This window comes from Miniopterus natalensis, chromosome 5, assembly GCF_054644295.1.
Source record: "Miniopterus natalensis isolate mMinNat1 chromosome 5, mMinNat1.hap1, whole genome shotgun sequence".
In the NCBI taxonomy this organism is placed as follows: Eukaryota; Metazoa; Chordata; class Mammalia; order Chiroptera; family Miniopteridae; genus Miniopterus; species Miniopterus natalensis.
In genome coordinates, this window is record NC_142085.1 from 65,617,562 (window position 1) to 65,635,899 (window position 18,338).

An 18,338-nucleotide genomic window follows, 5' to 3' on the forward strand; every position below is an offset into this window, starting at 1 on the left:
CAACCATTCTGGAATCAGAAACAAAGGAAAAGTCAGTAAAAATGGTCCTGTCCTCATTTAAAATTTTGGCATTTTGTCAGTACAGATTTTTGCATTAATTTTGAATTGTTAAATATTGCATTAAGATATTATTTTATTTTAATTCATGAATTTTCCAGAGTACTCTTAAATGTTATACCCAAGGTGAGTTCTTTACACACCTCTGAACCTCTGGCTAGTCCTGGCGCTTCCCCCACCTAAACAGCTGTGTGATGTTCAGAAAATCAACTTTTGCCATGTTAATAAAATAAATTGAGATGTCTGCTTTCCCAAAGTCACTATTCTAAATCAAGACTTCAACTCCTCATGCCAGTTATCCTTGTATTCCATTTTCTCATACTCCAATTTATAATATACCCAGTTCTGACAAACAGTATTATATAGCAGGGGGTGGGAGAGGATCTCAAAGTACTCTGTGCTTCAGTTTGCTGAACTGTAAAGCGACAATAAGAGTAATAATACCTGATGAGGTGCTATGAGTATTATATGAGATAATATATTCAAATCACAAAGCACAGTGCCTGGCAATTAATAAATGTCTATGTGGAGAAACAAGCAAGACTGCCTTTGAATCTAGAATAATCCAGAGGCTCTTCCAAGTTTGCGAGCCGCAGAGGGCAGCTTCCCCTCCCCTCAGCATCAGGCTCAGTATATGATCTCACCTTCTCTCAGAGTCTCCAAATGCCAGAGTATAAACTGCCATTTCCAGTGTCCCCTTGGGTATTTGGCACCTCAATTCTGACTGTATGGCATCCATTCTCAAATGAGTTACACCCCGCAGCTATATGGCTGTCCTCATGCCTCACGCTTTCCTTATCAAACGAAAGAGCAACTAGGAGGAAGGGTCTCTAGATTTGCCCATCTGCTTCTGTCTGAGCCACTCCATGGGATGGCAGAACAAGGGTCTTAATCATCTTCTGATTCTGCTCATGAGCCTCTGCCTGCACCAGATGGTACCAGAGCAGAGGGTAGTAAATTCCCACAAGGTTGCACAGCTACTAATAGGTGGAGCCAGTATTCTAACCCAGTATTCCGGCCCCCGAGCCTATATTCGACTACCTTGGATCTTGTCTTGAAAGTCATGCATTCTGTTTTTCTTGTTTTGTGGTTTGCTCATTTGTGTGCAGGTTTTTTGCTTGTTTTGTTTTTTTGCTTGCTATATATGCTTAGCAAATAATTTCTGTTTAAATCATACAAATTGTATCGAATGATACCTGTCAGGCAGTAAGCAGGGCAACAGAAATATAAAGATGAATAAGACTATTTTTACCTTTGAGATGTTCATGGTCCAATCAGGGAAACAGATGTTTAAAAGGCATTGTAAATGTAAATTCTAACTCTATCAAGATTATCATAAACTAATATTTTATAAAGGAATACTATGCTTATTACTCAAGATTCAGAGTGTAAAAAATTCTACTGCCCTTTCCTTTACTTATGTGCTTCTTTATTCATTTATTATTTTACCTTAATGTTTATTAATATGTTTATTGAGCACATACTGTGTGCTAAACATTTATAAACACTAGAAAAAAATCAAGTAAATGAAATGGACAAAACTATTCTTTTTATAAACCTAGAAGATCAGTGAAGAGAGATATTAAATAATCAGACCCAATTAAATATATAAAACTTGGAATAAGTGCTATGAGTAAAGAGTAAAAAATATAATGAGAGATTATGATAGAGTAACTTGATTTTCATTGAAAGTTCAGCAAAGCCTTTTTTAAGGAAATGAATTTAAAGTATAACACTGAAAAAGGTATAATAGCTGGTCTATCAAACAGTGAGTATTAACATAGGCTATGATTTATAATTGTATCCATCTATATAAATAAATTTATAAATCCCAATATAAGGTTTCACTTACTAAGGTTTAAACGAGTGATAGAGAGCATTGGTATCATACTTTTAGATTTTTTACCTCAAACTGACAACCAACACAAACCTGGGTCCAACACAGAATTACCAACTTTTGTAAAATAAATAAATAAATATATATATGTAAAAAATGAATGGCATTTTAAAACAGCCACATGAACAATATTTCTCTTATCATAATTTCAAAAGGGCATTTTAAGACCAAAAATGCAGGAACAATAAAATTTATAACATTTCTTTAAAATGAATAAATTGTTCTCTGTTTTCCCCTCTTGTTCCATGAAGAATCAACAAACTTTGGGATCTGGGAATCTTTACACTACAGAACTTTCTGCTTCCTTGAGGTATTTATAAGCAGATTGGAACTGTGTAATGAAATGCATCCTTTTGGGTTTAGTGACCAAGAGCACCAAACAGCCCTGGATCATTGAACAGAAAATGTGGAATACGAGATAAGGCTTGAGTCAGAAAAAGCAGCACAAAAATGTCAACCATTCTTGAAAACTCAGTACACACAAGAACTGATAAAGTCTAAAATGGTGCCTTTAGTGGCTCAATATCCCAAGTCTCCTGAAATGTCATTACATATTCATATATACACAGCCACACATATATCTCTATACACACACAGACACACACATACCTATAAATATACATATATACATAACTGTTAAATGTTAAATTCATACATTCTGACCGACTTGGGGTCTTACCTGAATCATTTTACCCTCTAAACTTAGTCTGACAAACAGTGCACCTGCTTAACTGGGCTAAGTGCCAGGGGAAAAAAATCAGGGAAATTAATTTCCAAGAGCAGTAGATAAATGGCACACCTCATTAGAAAATCTATTTAAAAGGCACATCAAGAGATGTCTGCTAGACTTTCATAAGAAATTGATGCTTTCTACTATCATGTCCTTGCTGGCTCTCTTCTCAAATTACTGATCTTACTTCCTGGTAATAAGATTCAAATTCAAGCTACATTTAATGAGTGCCTCCTAGGTGCCAGGCACATATGTTTTACATAGATTAGCTTATCTAATTCCTACGAAATTGTTTTGAAATAAGTATGTTTTGTAGAATGCATGCAAAAATTACCAAATGTGATTTGAGACCACCTGGTACAGCCATATAATGATTTTTTTCTTAGAATGAGGGTGCTCATAAATCAGCCTCATCTTTAGGCAAGAAAAACCAAGAGCTACTCCAATTTCCCCCCCTGTACATTCTGACCGAGAGGGAAATCAGAACACCCACTAATGTCTAGGTTTGTAGTCATTTCTTTAGAAATCTTACTTGTTCATATGTATTGCTTAGAGAAAAAGTTGTCTCTTTATAAATAAAGCAAAGAAGTTGTAAGGAATTTCAGCCAAATCCCACAAATTTTGGTCCTGGAAGAGTTATTATAGCATCGGGTCACCTCTCTGATTTCCAGAAGGGCTTCCTGGTAGGTCTGCAGAAGCTTGGGAACAAGACCTCCAGCAACCTTTGTGATCCCCTAGCCTCAATTACTAAAATAGTAACGTCGTCCTGACTCCCTCGCCATCTCCCATCACTCGTAACTTGGAGTTTCTAAAGAAATTCATCTTCCAGGTGAGAACGAAACGCAGGGTGGATAATAGCTGGGTGATCAGACATCTTGCTTTGTGCCTGTGGTCCTGAAATCAATATTAATAGCTATTCGTTTCACTTTACAAGTATCCCTGTTTTGGATGATAAATTATCGTCATCCTACACGGTGACTTTGCATGCTTGTCAAATCACTAAGCTGCAACTGATGGCCCTAAATTCCTTTACAAGTACTTTCCAGGTAAGCTGGGCACAAGAGAAATTTGCATGAGTTCTGGAAGGCAAAAGGGAAGGAATAAGCCCTGCTTCTTCTCTGGGGTTGATGTGGGGCGGGCGCTGCTGCAGCTCCTGCGCATTCTCTCTGGCCCTCCCTGCGGCGGCCGTCAGCAGCGAGCCTCCAGTTCCCGCTGGACCGCCTCTCTCAGCATCTCCAAACCCTGCCAGGCGCTCCTGCGGAGCCCTTGGTGACGGCTCCGATTTATCCTGCAGCTCATCTGTTTCATCACGAGGTGGTGAGCGTCAAACAAGTGTTCCAGTTTGTCCTGGTCAGTTCCGGTTTGTCCTTAGTTACCCCTCTTCTATTTCCATCTGCCCTTTCCAATGATGGGGTGCAGGACACCATATCCCCAAATCTGGCACGTTGGCATTTTGAATTTATTCAGCTGAAGGAATTTGAGGAATGGCAGGTACTAGAAGGACTTTCTGATCTCCCCCTGAAGCAGATTATAGACCCCTCCTGTGAGAGGTACCGGCTGCCTACTCTGAGGAAAGGAGCATCTTTATCTCCCAAAAGGCCCAGAAGAATCAAATGAACAGGCCTTGCTGTTTGCCCCAATTTACAACACTTAGCTCACAACTGTTTTTGTCCTATTGCAATTTTCCACCACTTTTCACTCTTCATCAAACCTAGGATAAAAACGCTCAAGTTTAACTGCTTCTTAAGGCCTTTCTTTCCTTATGAAGTCTCCAGTGTCACATAAAACATATATCAAATAATTCTGAATGCTTTTCTCTTTTGTTAAAGGGGCCCCACTCCAAAATTTAGAAGGGTAGAAGAAAAAGACATTTTTCCTTTCTTACACCAAATTCCATCTTGCTGACTTCTGACCCAGCCCAGACTTTGCAGCAGCCTTCATAGGCCATATCGTAAGTCCCCTATTCTGTATCACTCATGGGGATTCTACTTTGAGCAAACTCTGACAGATACACCATAGTACTGTTTGAATATACTTTGGACATTATATTTAATAAAAAATGAAGGGTGGGTAAAGTCTCTTTTCTAATGTCTGTTTTGGTGTCCTATAATTTGTCTTATTTGATAACAAGAATCAAAGTCACATATTTTCCAGACCAGAAAGCAAGATGCTATCTGCATTTCATGGACAAGGAAATATAAGTTCCTAAGTCATGTTCGATTGTAGGTTATAGAGTTGTAGAGTGAACCCAAATCTTCTGAAAGAAGCACATAAAACCCAGTTCTAAAGCATCTCACAAGCAGATTATGTTCAGGTAAGTCAGATCAAATTCAGAAAATAAGGAATTGTGAAAGTTGCTCAGAGGAGAATCATTCTTCTCAATCCAGTATAGTACTTGTTTACGAAAAGTTATTTTTCTTTCTCTCTATGAATACTTTTTAATGCCTTCAAAGCCTCTACCTACTTTTCTAAAGTGCCAGAGAGTAATTTAGAGCCCAAGGACAGCCGCCTTTACTCTTTGGCCTTCAGAGGTATTTCCACTGTGCTTTCTTATACCACTAGCTTTTTTTATAAACATTAGCAATACATATTTCAAAGACTATTATGTGGTACAAAAGATTCATCATCATCATAACATTAATCCTTAGTAAATGTTTGAACTGTATCAATTAAAATAATATTAGCGACATAAGAGTACCTTTCACATTTTGAAACTCTTGCTGAAGCAAATTATTTTTTCTGTGAAGAATCAACATAAAAAAGGCAGGCTTGAACTTGCTAAATAGAGCAGAGAAAGTAGAATTTTAATATGAATGGATGTGTCCCATCCAACCAAAGATTAATATGAGGTTTTCTGTACTATAATTATACAAATTCCTTAAACTTATATTCTTTGGGTTCTAGAAATTGATCATTCAAATTTCAGTTGCCTAAAAGTATTTGAACTTCTTGTTTAAAGAATTTATACATTTCTCCTATAAGATTTCAGCTTTGTGATTATTTTTTTATTTCAAATCCATCAGTGAATATTTATCTTCCTGGATATGGCCTTGTGAGTCATCTTAGCACATCACCTTCCTCTTTTGCACCTCTTGTAATTACAACTCCCTTTGTCAACTAGAGTTTTGTATGGCACATCCTCATATGTAAGCATTTACCTAAAGGCGTATAACTTAGCAGTGCAATTTTCCAAGGGTGATGTGGTTGGCAGCCAGCCTCCAAAATGGCCCTGAATGACCCTTGCACGCTGGTACTCACGCCTTTGCGCCATCTCTCCCAACACGGAATAGGACTAATCTGGGTAACCAAAAGGGTTTTGCAGAAACAAAAGTGTGTGGTTTCTAAGTCTACATCCTAGCAGGCATTGTGGCATCTACCTTGCTCTCTCCTGAATCGCTCACACTGGAGGAAGCAGCTGCCATGGTGTGGGGACACACTAGCATTAACTGGCAGCCATGTGAGACATCTTGTCAATAGTTCCACTACCCCAGAAACTCTTTCAGATGTCACAGTCCTAGCATATATCTTCACGAAAGCCTCAAGGTATGCCCAAAGGCAAGAACCACCCAGCTAAGCCAGTCCCAGTTCCTGACCCATAGAAACTGTGGGAAGTAAAAAATATTTATTGTTGTATTAAGCCACCTAGTTTTGAGGTAATTTATTATGCGACAATAGATAACCTTACCAAATGTAACAAACAGCATTTCATCTTATAAACATTTTATTATTTTTACATTCTGATTTTATTAAATTTATTAATTTTTAAAGTTGTTCAAAAACAGTTTGACTGATTGAAATGAAATTTTTTATGGTATATTGTTTCTTCATAATGTAAAAAACTGTTTTAAAATCCCACTGTCAGCATTATTCATTCCTTTAAGCAACAGGTAGCAGGACACCTACTATGTGACAGGCACGCATATTCAGAGATATATAAGGCGGTCCCTTCCTTGGAGAGGTTTAAGTTTCGGAGTGAGATAGATCAGTGAACATATCCTTGTAATACAATGTATTAACTGATTTAATACAGGTGCCCATAAGGTATGAAGGAATGAAAGCACAGTACAGAGAAATCTAAGGAAGTCTGAGAATGTTTCACAACAGAAGCGGCAGGTCTTGAAGGGTGAATAAAAGTTTCCTAGGTAGAAAATTGAGGAATGATTCTCTACTAGTGATATTCATATTTGTACAGTGCTTATAATAACTAGGTTTTGTTCTAAGTACTTTAAACATATTCACTTATATAATTTTCTCAATTTTATTGCATAGGTACTATTATTATCCCTGTTTTATAGGTGATGAAACTGAGACAGAGAAAGACTAAGTGACTTTTTTAATATCACACAGCTAGAAAGCGGTAAGGTCTGGACTTAATTCCAGGGAATTCCAACACCAGAGTTCACATTCCTAACTACTTTCATACACTTTCAACTGTCTAGGCAGGGCTGGGAGGGAGGAACAGTATAAGCAGAGGCAGTGTGCAGTGAAAGTATGTTTTTCTTAGAGAAAAAAGAACAGAGAAGAACAGTAGTGATATGATGGGAAAACAAGGTGCATGACCTGAATTACAAGAAGAAAATAAAGAACTAAGCCAAGGACTTAAATATCGTGCCAAGGAATTCGTAATTAGGCAATAGGAAATAGTTGATGAACTTTATGTTTTAGGCAGATTCCTTTGGAGCAATGTTAAAGGGGAGAGACTGGATGGGAGAGACAAGAAGAAATTGCATTAATCCCCTAAAGAGAGAATCAAGGTCTGAAGTGCAGTAAAGGAGGTGGTGGTAATAAGAGAAAGGAGCAAATTTACGGGGCATGGAGTGAGTGTCATGGAGCATGGTGACTAATCAGATGCCAAGCATATTTAAAAGATGACGTGCGGGTTTCTTTTTACAGGGAATGGATAGCTGGTTAGGTCATAAATAAATATAGAAAATTAGAGGAGGAGATCTCACATAGAAGATGTGCTTAATAAACATTTCTTAAAAGAATAAATGAAGTAGTAGTAGTACAGAGGCTATTTTTTTCCCTAGCAGATGAAATGCCAGTAATATAGGAATTATCCATAGCACCTAATTACAGTGGTCCAAGGAACTTCTACTGTGGATTAAAAGTGTGTCCTACATTTTTAAGTAATGTAATCTGGAAGTCTAATAGGTGGCTGCTCATTTTATAAAGTAGTTAAGAAAAAATTCCTTTAAACAGAAGTTCTGTAATGCATTTTTAAATTATTAACTTTACAAATATTAGATTTACATGCAGTTCTTAACACCTTTAGTAAACATTAAAGGACTGTATTTTATGATCATGTTTGGTTTTAAAATTTAAATGAATTAAAGTCTAAGAAAGGGAAAAAAAGATGAAATTGCACAGTCAACATAGGCTCAAGGGAAATAAAATCTTCTAGAGTAATATAACTAATTGTTTTTTATTTAAAATTCTAGGTCATAATTTTATATTATGGACAGCTCTAGGGTTTATCCTTTTAAGAGTCTGCATTACACAATATACCAAAATTACAGCCTATTTAGAGCAGAGGTTCAGGGCTCTGGATGAATAGCCCCTTTTGCCTAGATTGATACCATCGACACATCTCTTGCTGTTAGATGATGCTTGCTTTTGCCCATCTACCAATGGCACAGTGGGCACCTCAGATACAACTCCATGTCAATAAACCAAAATGATACAATTTTATGACTTTGCAACTTGATATTTGTATTTCTCTTAACATAGCCATTTTCTGGCACATATAGTAGATTCTTGGTAAGTAATTGTTTAATGCATGAAAGCCCATAATGAAAAATAGAATGAGTATATGGAATACAACATTCAGTAATTATAGCTTCTGGATCCTACTGATTCCTCTACTACTGAAGAAAGAAAATGAGGGGTGAGTGGTACAAATATGAAGCAGATCTTTAATAGATTAATAAAACAGTCTTGCTTGTGGTCAAAAGTGATAAGCAAAAACTCATTCAACTATTTATTTAATATTTATCAAATGCTTGATTAATTCCTTCCTTCAAGGAATGCACAGTCAATAGAGCATGTGAATGAGAAAATAGATAAATATAATTTTAAAAATACAAAAAGGCTTTGAACAAAGAGATGAACAATATTCTCAGAGATTGAATTGCCATGATGAAAATCTATCTTTCTTCACTTGTGCTATTCCTATTTTACTCCAAAACACATGATATATATAATATCTCATTATAAGTCATTCTGGGAAAATCCTTTTAATATCCTTTATTTTCAGGAACTCAAAATAGGGTGTTTTGGTGGGAGGAGCAAAGAGTTTTTCTGCAAAGAAAGCTTGAAGCCAGATGGTAGGGGGACTTAAAAATACTTTACACTATTTTCCATTTGTCCAAAAGCTTTTCCTTTCATCTTATATTACCTAAAGATTGTAAAAACTAAACATTGCCCTTTATTAATGGTTGATAAAGTTCCAGTTCCAAAACTAAGTATCCACCCAACCTTTTTAATCATTATCTTCATGAAATTGCAACTTTCAGCCTTTGTTCAGCTCTACAAATAAGAAAATATATTTCATCTGAAATCAATGAGTATATCAGTCGAAGGAGAATAGAAGGTAAAAGCAAAGAAGGGAACTAGACTTCAGTGACTAAAAAGCACATTTGCGGGGCGCTTTACTTATCACATTAAGTTGAGGTGAAGGGAAACAAAGCTAGAACTGAGAAGAACATTGTTTATATCAATTTAAAACCAAATTTCATGGATCTTACCTGAAAAGTTTTTGTAATCCACTAAATCAAACATAACAACGGCAACAGCTGACCATGTGATTATCAGAGCAATGACTAGAAGCCAGGCTGCCGGGGAGCTGAATGTGGTCACGATGTCTTCTGTGACTGTCCTCTTCAGCACCTTTCCAGGGGATTTGGGCACAGATCCATTTTTGTTGTCTATAACGGTTGTAGTAGTGGATGCATTTCCTAACCAAACATTCAAAAAGAGGAACTGCAATTTAGAATTCACATCAAATATTAATGACAAGAAGAAAACAATAATAAAGGTTATGCAAGTATATGTAAGTGCTTATACCATTTTCTGTAGCAGAACAACCTCTTTAGTGACAGGGTCATACCTCTCTGCCCACTGCCACATTATCTCTTCCTCAGCATTTACCCTCCTGCCTGAAACCCATATGCTCTGATAATCAACATTCCTGTATACCAAGTTCCACAAATGGTGCCATCCAGGCCACAAACCTTTCCATCGCCTTAATTCGTTTTTGCCTTTCCCTTACCACCTCCTATATCCACTACCATCATGGTCAATGGATTTTTTGGTCAAGTTGATTTTTAATATCTTTTTTCTTTATTTAGGCTCATATGTCAGTTCTGAATGCGAGCAGAAATATCTCCTCTGGGAGAGAAACAAAATCAGTAATAAAATAGTTTAAGTGGATGAAATTCCTTCTAGCTATCCTGGTTTAACTGCATAACTGACCCTTTTATTGAGGCCATTCATTTTTATTTGTGAAGGAGCACAGAAGATCTAAGAGAACAATGTGGGAAAACCTTATATCTAGTAACTTTTTTATTCCTGCCTTCAAGAGTCTACATGTTCATGAGAGAAAATTGTAAAAATATAAAAAATAGCAAAATAGACAGGCAATCCTTTATAATCTTACCACCCAGAAACAACTAAATACAACTATTTTTAGATGAAAATGGTAAACCTAAGGCCATGTTTTTAAAAGATTAAAAAGCTGATATGGAATGTCAGTATTAAAATGATTTAATTAAAATTTTTAAATGACTTTAGGTAAAAATTCACAATAGTGACTATGAATCTCCTTTCTTTTCTGAAAACCGACATGAATATATATCCCAAGTTCATGAACTCAATTTAGTTGAAATGATAGCAAGGTGGAAAAATACCTTTGAAAACAGACTTCACAGACTGCACTTGAGATGGTGCTCCAAGAAGGAAAAATTAGAAAGAACTCATATCATATCCTCTCATTGATTTTTGTGCCAAATTCCCATCACTTCTAATGGCAGTTCTGAAAACGGATGAATGATAGGAGTGCTTTGAAATGTGATTTAAGACCCAAGTGGGGCTGCAAGTGAATCAAACCTTCGGAATAGTAATTTGCAAGAGAGTAAGTGAATTATAAGTGCTTAAGAGAGGCCCACCTGAAAGTTGATATGTTGCTAATCTCCAGTTTTTTAACTTCTGGAAGGCTTCCTACTACTGCTATATGGAGAACACTGGAAAAATTGCTTTTGCCCTTCTGATTCACTTCAGTGAACTGTATTAGAGAGTGTTTCTGTAGACAATATTATATGCACCTGCTTGGTATCTTGAAACTGAAAGAATAAATTTACGGAGATTTGATACAAATTAGTTGAATCCTCATCACATTTTAAAAAGACAGACAATTTTAAAGGAACTAGAATTTCTATATATGTTTTCTTTTCTTGATCAGAGAGTTAAATATGATTTTTTAAATAACCAATTACATATGTATATAAATTTCAAATTTTATTTCACCTTATAATTCTGCCAACAGTTATGTTACAATATTTTAAATAGATGAAAATAATACAGTAAATGATTTTTACTTTTTTTATATTTTCTTTGTCCTCACATCCTCAAAATTTCCACTTAAGATTTAATGAAGACTCAAAGGTGATAGAAATATATTCTGAGTATCAACTGCAACACCACAAGCAATTTGAAAGTTATCTTGCTTAATGTAAATTGTGTTGCCTTTGTTATGAAAACTCACTAAGTTGTACCTTTCATGTTCCATCTTTTAATTCACATATTTTGCCATTCTATTTTTTGCAGAATGCGTATGTACTGTATACATAGATATCTATGACAACTAAATTATGTTTTTCTACAAGTATCTATAAACTGAATGAAAACAGATTTTCAGAAGCAAAATATATCATGGCAGTTTATAAAAATAAATAAATAATCCTACATATTCTAATTGATAGATGAGAGATAGATATAGCTGATGATAGATAGATGATAGATGACAGATAGATGATAGATGATAGATAGATGATGATAGATAGATAGATAGATAGATAGATAGATAGATAGATAGATAGATGATAGATAGACAGATGATAGATAGATAGATGATAGATAGATATAGATAGATGATAGATGATAGATGATAGATAGATGATGATAGATAGATAGATAGATAGATAGATAGATAGATAGATAGATAGATGATAGATAGATAGATAGATAGATGATAGATAGATAGATAGATAGATAGATAGATAGATAGATAGATAGAGATGATAGATAGATAGATGATAGATAGATAGATAGATAGATAGATAGATAGATAGATAGATAGATAGATAGATAGATAGATAGATAGATAGATGATAGATAGATAGATAGATATGATAGATAGATAGATAGATAGATAGATAGATAGATAGATAGATAGATAGATAGATAGATAGATAGATAGATAGATAGATAGATAGAGATGATAGATGATAGATAGATAGATAGATAGATAGATAGATAGATAGATAGATAGATAGATGATAGATAGATAGACAGATAGATAGATAGATGATAGATAGAAGTTAAGAAATAACCTAGAGTCATTTTTAGAAGAACCCAGATTCTAGGCATATTTAAAAAAAACAAAACAGCAACAGCAACAAAAAAACACTATTCACTTTCAAGGTAAAAATTGCTTTGTTCTCAAACCAGAAACTGGTCCCTTGCCAATTTTAATGAAATCTCTATATTTTCACCTTTCTTCCAGATTTTGCAGGATGTGATCATTGTAATGATAGTTAATAGAATGAGTTGGCCACCTAATCTACCTGCTGAGGTGAAGAGATGTGTACTATTTTGTACATCACTGAGCACTGCTTTCTGCCCACCCTCTCCCTCCACTCTAACAGCATGTGAATGCTGTTTCTAGTGGTGAGACTAGAACAGGAACACTGCCCAATCCCCAGCCATAGGAATGGGCCTTTAAGACAAGCCTGATTATTCACAACACTCCCTCTTGCCTGTGACAGTGAAAGGATGGGGTAATCAGAGACCTCCACATTATTTGTGCAACTGTTGGAGGACATTTTCTGTCTACAAGAGTTGCTAAGCTGGTGGGATCCACCAGTGGCCCTCTAGCCCACAAGTTGGACAGTCTGCTGCAGCACAGAAAGTGGCAGGGTTCAGGTACCACTAGGGAGGTTCATGGATTCAGCTGTGTTTAGTCAGGTTTATCTCTGGATTTTGCAATTACATGACAGTGTAACTAACAACTGCTTTGATTTGGTGGTGTTCACATTACCAGCCATTAAGAGTTCTAACTGACCTTCTGGCTCCTGCTAGGTAGGAAAATAATTATTTGCCTTCATCTACTGTGTGATGAGGAGTGATCAGCCAGAATGATCAAAATATACAGCTTCTTTTAAAAATCATTTTCACTTTAAAAAGAAAATCTCAAATCTTACTCTTGTTTCTTTAGTGGCTATTTTGTCACGTTTCTTAATGAAAAGATGTGTTTGGGGTTTGCAAGGTGAGTTGCTGACATTGAGGTGCTCTTACTAGAAAGAGTTTGCTCTTGTTCTAGGTCAGTGAGAGGCAGGGACTCCCTCCCTGGTCGTGGTGCTGCACAGTGGTCTGCTAGCCCACTTTCTAATAGTCCTTACTGTAAGATGTCTCTTCTTGTATTAGCTACTGTAAGCCCAGTCTCCCCTCCCTTTTGAACATTCATTTTCAACTTAGTAACTTATTCTCCATTCAGATACTAGTTTTCCTACAAATAGCAAACTGAATTTAAAGATGAAAAGCAATGAGTGCATAACCCAAATTCATTTTTTTGAAACAAAATGCATTGAACTTCTAGCATATTACAGGTAAAATGTATTGTTTTACCAATCTAAAGTGGGAAAGGATTTCTGATGATTTTTTTATATTAAAAAGATTGTTTTATTAAAACTCCACTGCTAAAATCCAACTCCTCTTTCAAGAATCATCTCAAATGTCAACTCTATAATGCTATTTCCTTGATCTTTTTAAATGAACACTACTGTTCTTACCTGTGATGCTATAATATTTTCTGATAACACAATGTCACAGATAAGATTATTCTGACTTTTGTGTAGCCCTTTGTCTGTTTTTCAACATGACTCTATGTTGGAAACAAGTCATCTATCCTTTTATAGCACTTAGCAAAACACTTTTTACACAGCGAGGCCCAATAAACACTTACTATAATGTGAAAACTTCATAAATTTTGTTAAAGGAAATCAGCTTTAAAAAGTGTTGTGTTAAATAACCTCAATATTTCTGCATGTAGAAGGGTGTACAGTACACAGTAACCTCTAACCAGGAAAGGAAATGAAATATAAAACAAAATATATTTTTATGACATGAGAAAATGTTGAGATGAGAGCTATGTTACTGATGTAAAAGCATACCTGTTCAGGTGCATGTCATAAGTAGTGGGAAGTTTAGCTGGTCAAAACAATTAAGGCTACAACAGAGGAGGAAAGTAGTAGGGTAGAGGAAAAGATATGCAATCTCTTTAACTGAAAAAAAGCATGTACTTGCTAAATAATGTCAATAATTTAGCTGAGACACTTCTTTCCACTGAAACTATTAGAACTAGAATGTCAGATGTTATTAAAGTTGTTAAATCTCTGAAGGTTTTTAAAAAATCTCTGAAAGCTGGGAGAGGTGCCTGCAACCGGATTAGGCAGAACAAATGTACAGATGAATGAGAACGCCGATGATCGACTTACGTACGTGTGATGATGCACCGTCTTAGTCAGCTGGGCCTGACATAGCAACATACTACAGACTAGGTGTCTTAAATGACAGAAACTTATTTTTTTCACAATTGTGGGAGCTGGAAGTCTCAGATCAGAGTGCCAGCATGGTAGATTCTGGTAAGGACTCTCTTTCTGGATCACAGATGGTTACCTTCTCATTGTGTCTTTACATGGCAGAGAGAGGGAGATTGGGGGGGGGGGGGATGCTAGCTAGCTTCCTGGTATCTCTCTTTATAAGGGAATGAATCCCATCATGAGGGCTCTTACCCTCATGACCTCATTTAAACCTAGTTATTTCCCAAAGTCCCCATTTCACAAGTACTATCACAATGGGAATTAGGGCATCAACATATGAATGTGGGAGAATATAATTCAGTTCATAGAATGCATATTTCTATTTGATTATTTAAAAACTGCTCAAAATAATATTACTATATATTAAGCTCAATAATCATAGCTATTTTAATAGAGCTATATCTTTCATGTTAAAAAATAAATGAAAACCATGGCCATGATTCCTTACCAGTACATATCCAAGTTGCCTAAATCAAAATGTCAGTGGGCATTACATATAATGGGATAGTTTAGGGACGGAAATTAATCAACAAATCCCATGAAATGACTCTTTCTTTAGTGACAATGATTTTGGCAGATTCCATCAGATTTTTGTTTTTTAGGAAAATAATCCATGTTCACTGCATGAACACAAGAAGTCTCATGCAAGAAAATAAGCCACTTTAGGGTCTGTCTGATTTTATGAGATTGAAGTTTGGGGATGGAAACTACAGAAAATCTCTCAAAGTCTATGGATTCAGATTCAGGCAAATAGAAGTTAGACTCTGGTTCTTATCAAATACGATACAAATAAGACAGATATAAGATTCATGAGCTATATTCAGTATCTTTAAAAATTAATTTTATAGTATTTTTTGTATGGGTTGACACATCTTCTTCCTAGACCAAATATACATAAATGAAATACTTCACCTAGCCCCAGTGGGGGGCTAAATTGCCCCATTGACATTGATTCACAAACCCACTGAAATAGAAAAGTCTTGAGTAATGACATGTTATTTCAATTTGGAAAAATAATACTAAACTGAATGCTTCAAAATCATTAGCTTTCCATGATTTGTTGAGTCTAATCTGTGTTTTCACTTTCTTCCTTAAGAATTAATCATCTACAGCTACTTTACCCCACATGGAGTGATAATCCTACCATTGTGGTGTCAACATGGTTTCTACTTTAGTTTCATTAAGAAAGTGTGACAGTCCACCTCCTAAAAAAACATACAACATATTCATATTTTTTCATGTAAATGTATTCAGTAATAATAAGGACTTCATGTAAAGCATCTGATTAAAATTTTACTCATAAAAGGATGGATTTCTCACATTGCCATCAGCTACTTCCAGGAAATTTAAGAAAATACAAGAACTTAAAATCTATTTTTTTTAATTTGCTCTCTGGATAACTTTTTAGGCAAGTGTTTATGAATCAACCTAGTTTACTTTTTGATATATTTTAATGTAAAGAAAATTAGACCTGCATTTTCTATTTATAAGGGTGTTTCCACTCATTTATTGGGAAAGCTGTGATAATTCAAATACTTGATATTTTTCATATGTATGTGGGTATGAACAAGGGTGCTTGAGGGACATTAAGGAGGGACATGGCTAATTTTGAGTATTCCAGGAGCTTCTGAAATAAAAATACAAATTAGAATGAAATATCCCATTTTTGTGCATCTGTAATTATTAGTAATATGAATTGATACTTTCTATAGTTACTCCAAAATTAATGCTATTGCCATAATTGGATTGAAAACAGATCCATTAATTTTTTTATCTCTAATACAGTAAAATATTTAAGAATTTTAGTGAGGAAAAAATATACTTAGAATCAGGCACCACTGTAATAAGATATTGTTATATTTTGTTTAACTTGAACCCAAATCTTTATTAAGCTATTTGTTTAGAACAGATCAAAATAGTGTAGTTCAAATCTTCATCTTTTTAAATTGAGTTCACATATTCCATGAAGAGTATACTCATATTGCATGAAGAAAATGCAGCCTGAAGATGTAGAGGGAGATTAGATTTCCTGTGTGTGTGCGCTTTTTAATCATTTATTCCATAGGGGGAAAAAGCAGCTTCCTGTGCCTTTCAAAGGACTTCTAAATGAGCAGAAATCTCCTTTATGCATTTCTGAAAAGAACATGAATGTATCCATGCCCATATTTTAAAAATGCAGGCAATTAGGTAAACACAAATAATACTTTATACAAATCTTTCCTCTAAGGAGTTCACAGAGTTTTACAAACAGCTGAGAAAGCAGCGCACATCTATAGAGCCAGGCACGTTCTCTACTCCTCTTTGACATAAGACAAGGAGTTAAGGATAACAGTTTTCTGAAGTCTATTCATTATCGGAGTTTTCAAAGTATTGTGTGGTGCTTAGTCACTAACATTTTCATTCTCTGAATTGTTTGTCTAAACAGACCTAAAATTGGTCTTAAATTTTATGTGAGGAAGATGCCACTCATTGGCAACTAATAAAAGGCTTCTTCTCTGGGCAATCACAGTTCTGATACAAAACAATTTTTAAAAGAAAAATATAAACAAAATGAGGAATGACTAAACTTTTTTCATCTAGCCCCTTCACTAGGCAATTTTTACTGGGCAGAAGAGCAATCATTTTATCCTCAGCACCTCAAGGAGGAAGGAATAAATGGAAAATTAGGCCCTAGTGTCCTAATAACCTCCTTGGCATTTACTATGAGGTGGACTATGCTTTGGTATTCATGCTGCCCACTGGGAGAGAGAAGCAACCTTCCTCAGAGGCAGTGCAGGGTTCTCTCTAGGCGTTGGGATGGTCAGTATTACATGGAACAGTGAAATTCTTTATCCTATCATTTCAAATTTCTTCTACGAATAGGATTTTACCATTGACAGGCTCATATTTCTGACATTTAGGTTGCTCAGAGCAGTTATTTTCATGGGGTGAGCATTTTCATAAGCTTTATTTAGCTAAGCGTATTCAAGCATTACAACTGCATTAGTATCACCACGCCACAGAGGATTCAGTAAAATAAGCTTTAGAAAATTGTGGTTGCCCTAAAGCATGTGTTTTTTAGAAACTACTAAGCAGTCATCCCTTGAATAACATAGCTCTAGAGTTCTCTGTAAGATATTTGCCGTCCAATATCTATTCCTATCTTAGAAGAAGAGAAATGAGAAACGGTGTAGGGCTTATTTTTCTCATCTTTAAAAAAATCACTTTCCTTTTTCATTTTATAACAAAAGGAAAACATTAAATATTCAAATTTGTATATTAAACCCTTTGGTTCGATATCAGAGAAGGTTCTTTAAAGATGCCATCAATTCTTTTCCACATCTTACTTCTGATTAAATATGCCTCTTGTAAAAGATGCTACGTATCATAAAAAAAAATCAGATCATAAAAAAAGTTTAAGGCAGTTTTCAGGAGAAAAGCATAATTGTTAATATTCTAGTCCACAAAGGGATTATAATTATATTGCTTTAGGCATACATAGCATCTCTGTTCCAGGGAAACTAAAAATTATTACACAAGCCAGAAATTTTGAAGAGATATATGTGTGTGTGTGTATATATGTGTGTGTGTGTGTATGTATGTGTGTATATATATATATATAAAATCCCTGGGAAAAACTCAGTCATTCCAGAAGACACAGTGACTCAGAAAGAACATTTGCATGAAAATGAAGGACATATGAGTGAGGTTTGTCAAAATAAAGTAGAGGAAAGTTAGTTTGCCATTTGGCAAAAAGTTAAACACTGTAACAGTTTTCTAGGGCTGTCATAACAAAGAA

At 35.3% G+C, this 18,338-nt stretch overlaps 1 protein-coding gene across 1 annotated transcript in view; it reads right to left on the reverse strand.

Moving 5' to 3' along the window:
• TRDN (triadin) overlaps nucleotides 1-18,338 on the reverse strand; it is a 254,454-nt gene that overhangs the window by 209,025 nt on the left and 27,091 nt on the right. The window contains exon 2 of the mRNA XM_087817589.1: nucleotides 9,431-9,640. Within this exon, the coding sequence (XP_087673715.1) occupies nucleotides 9,431-9,640 (210 nt within the window). The remainder of the gene's footprint in view (nucleotides 1-9,430; nucleotides 9,641-18,338) is intronic.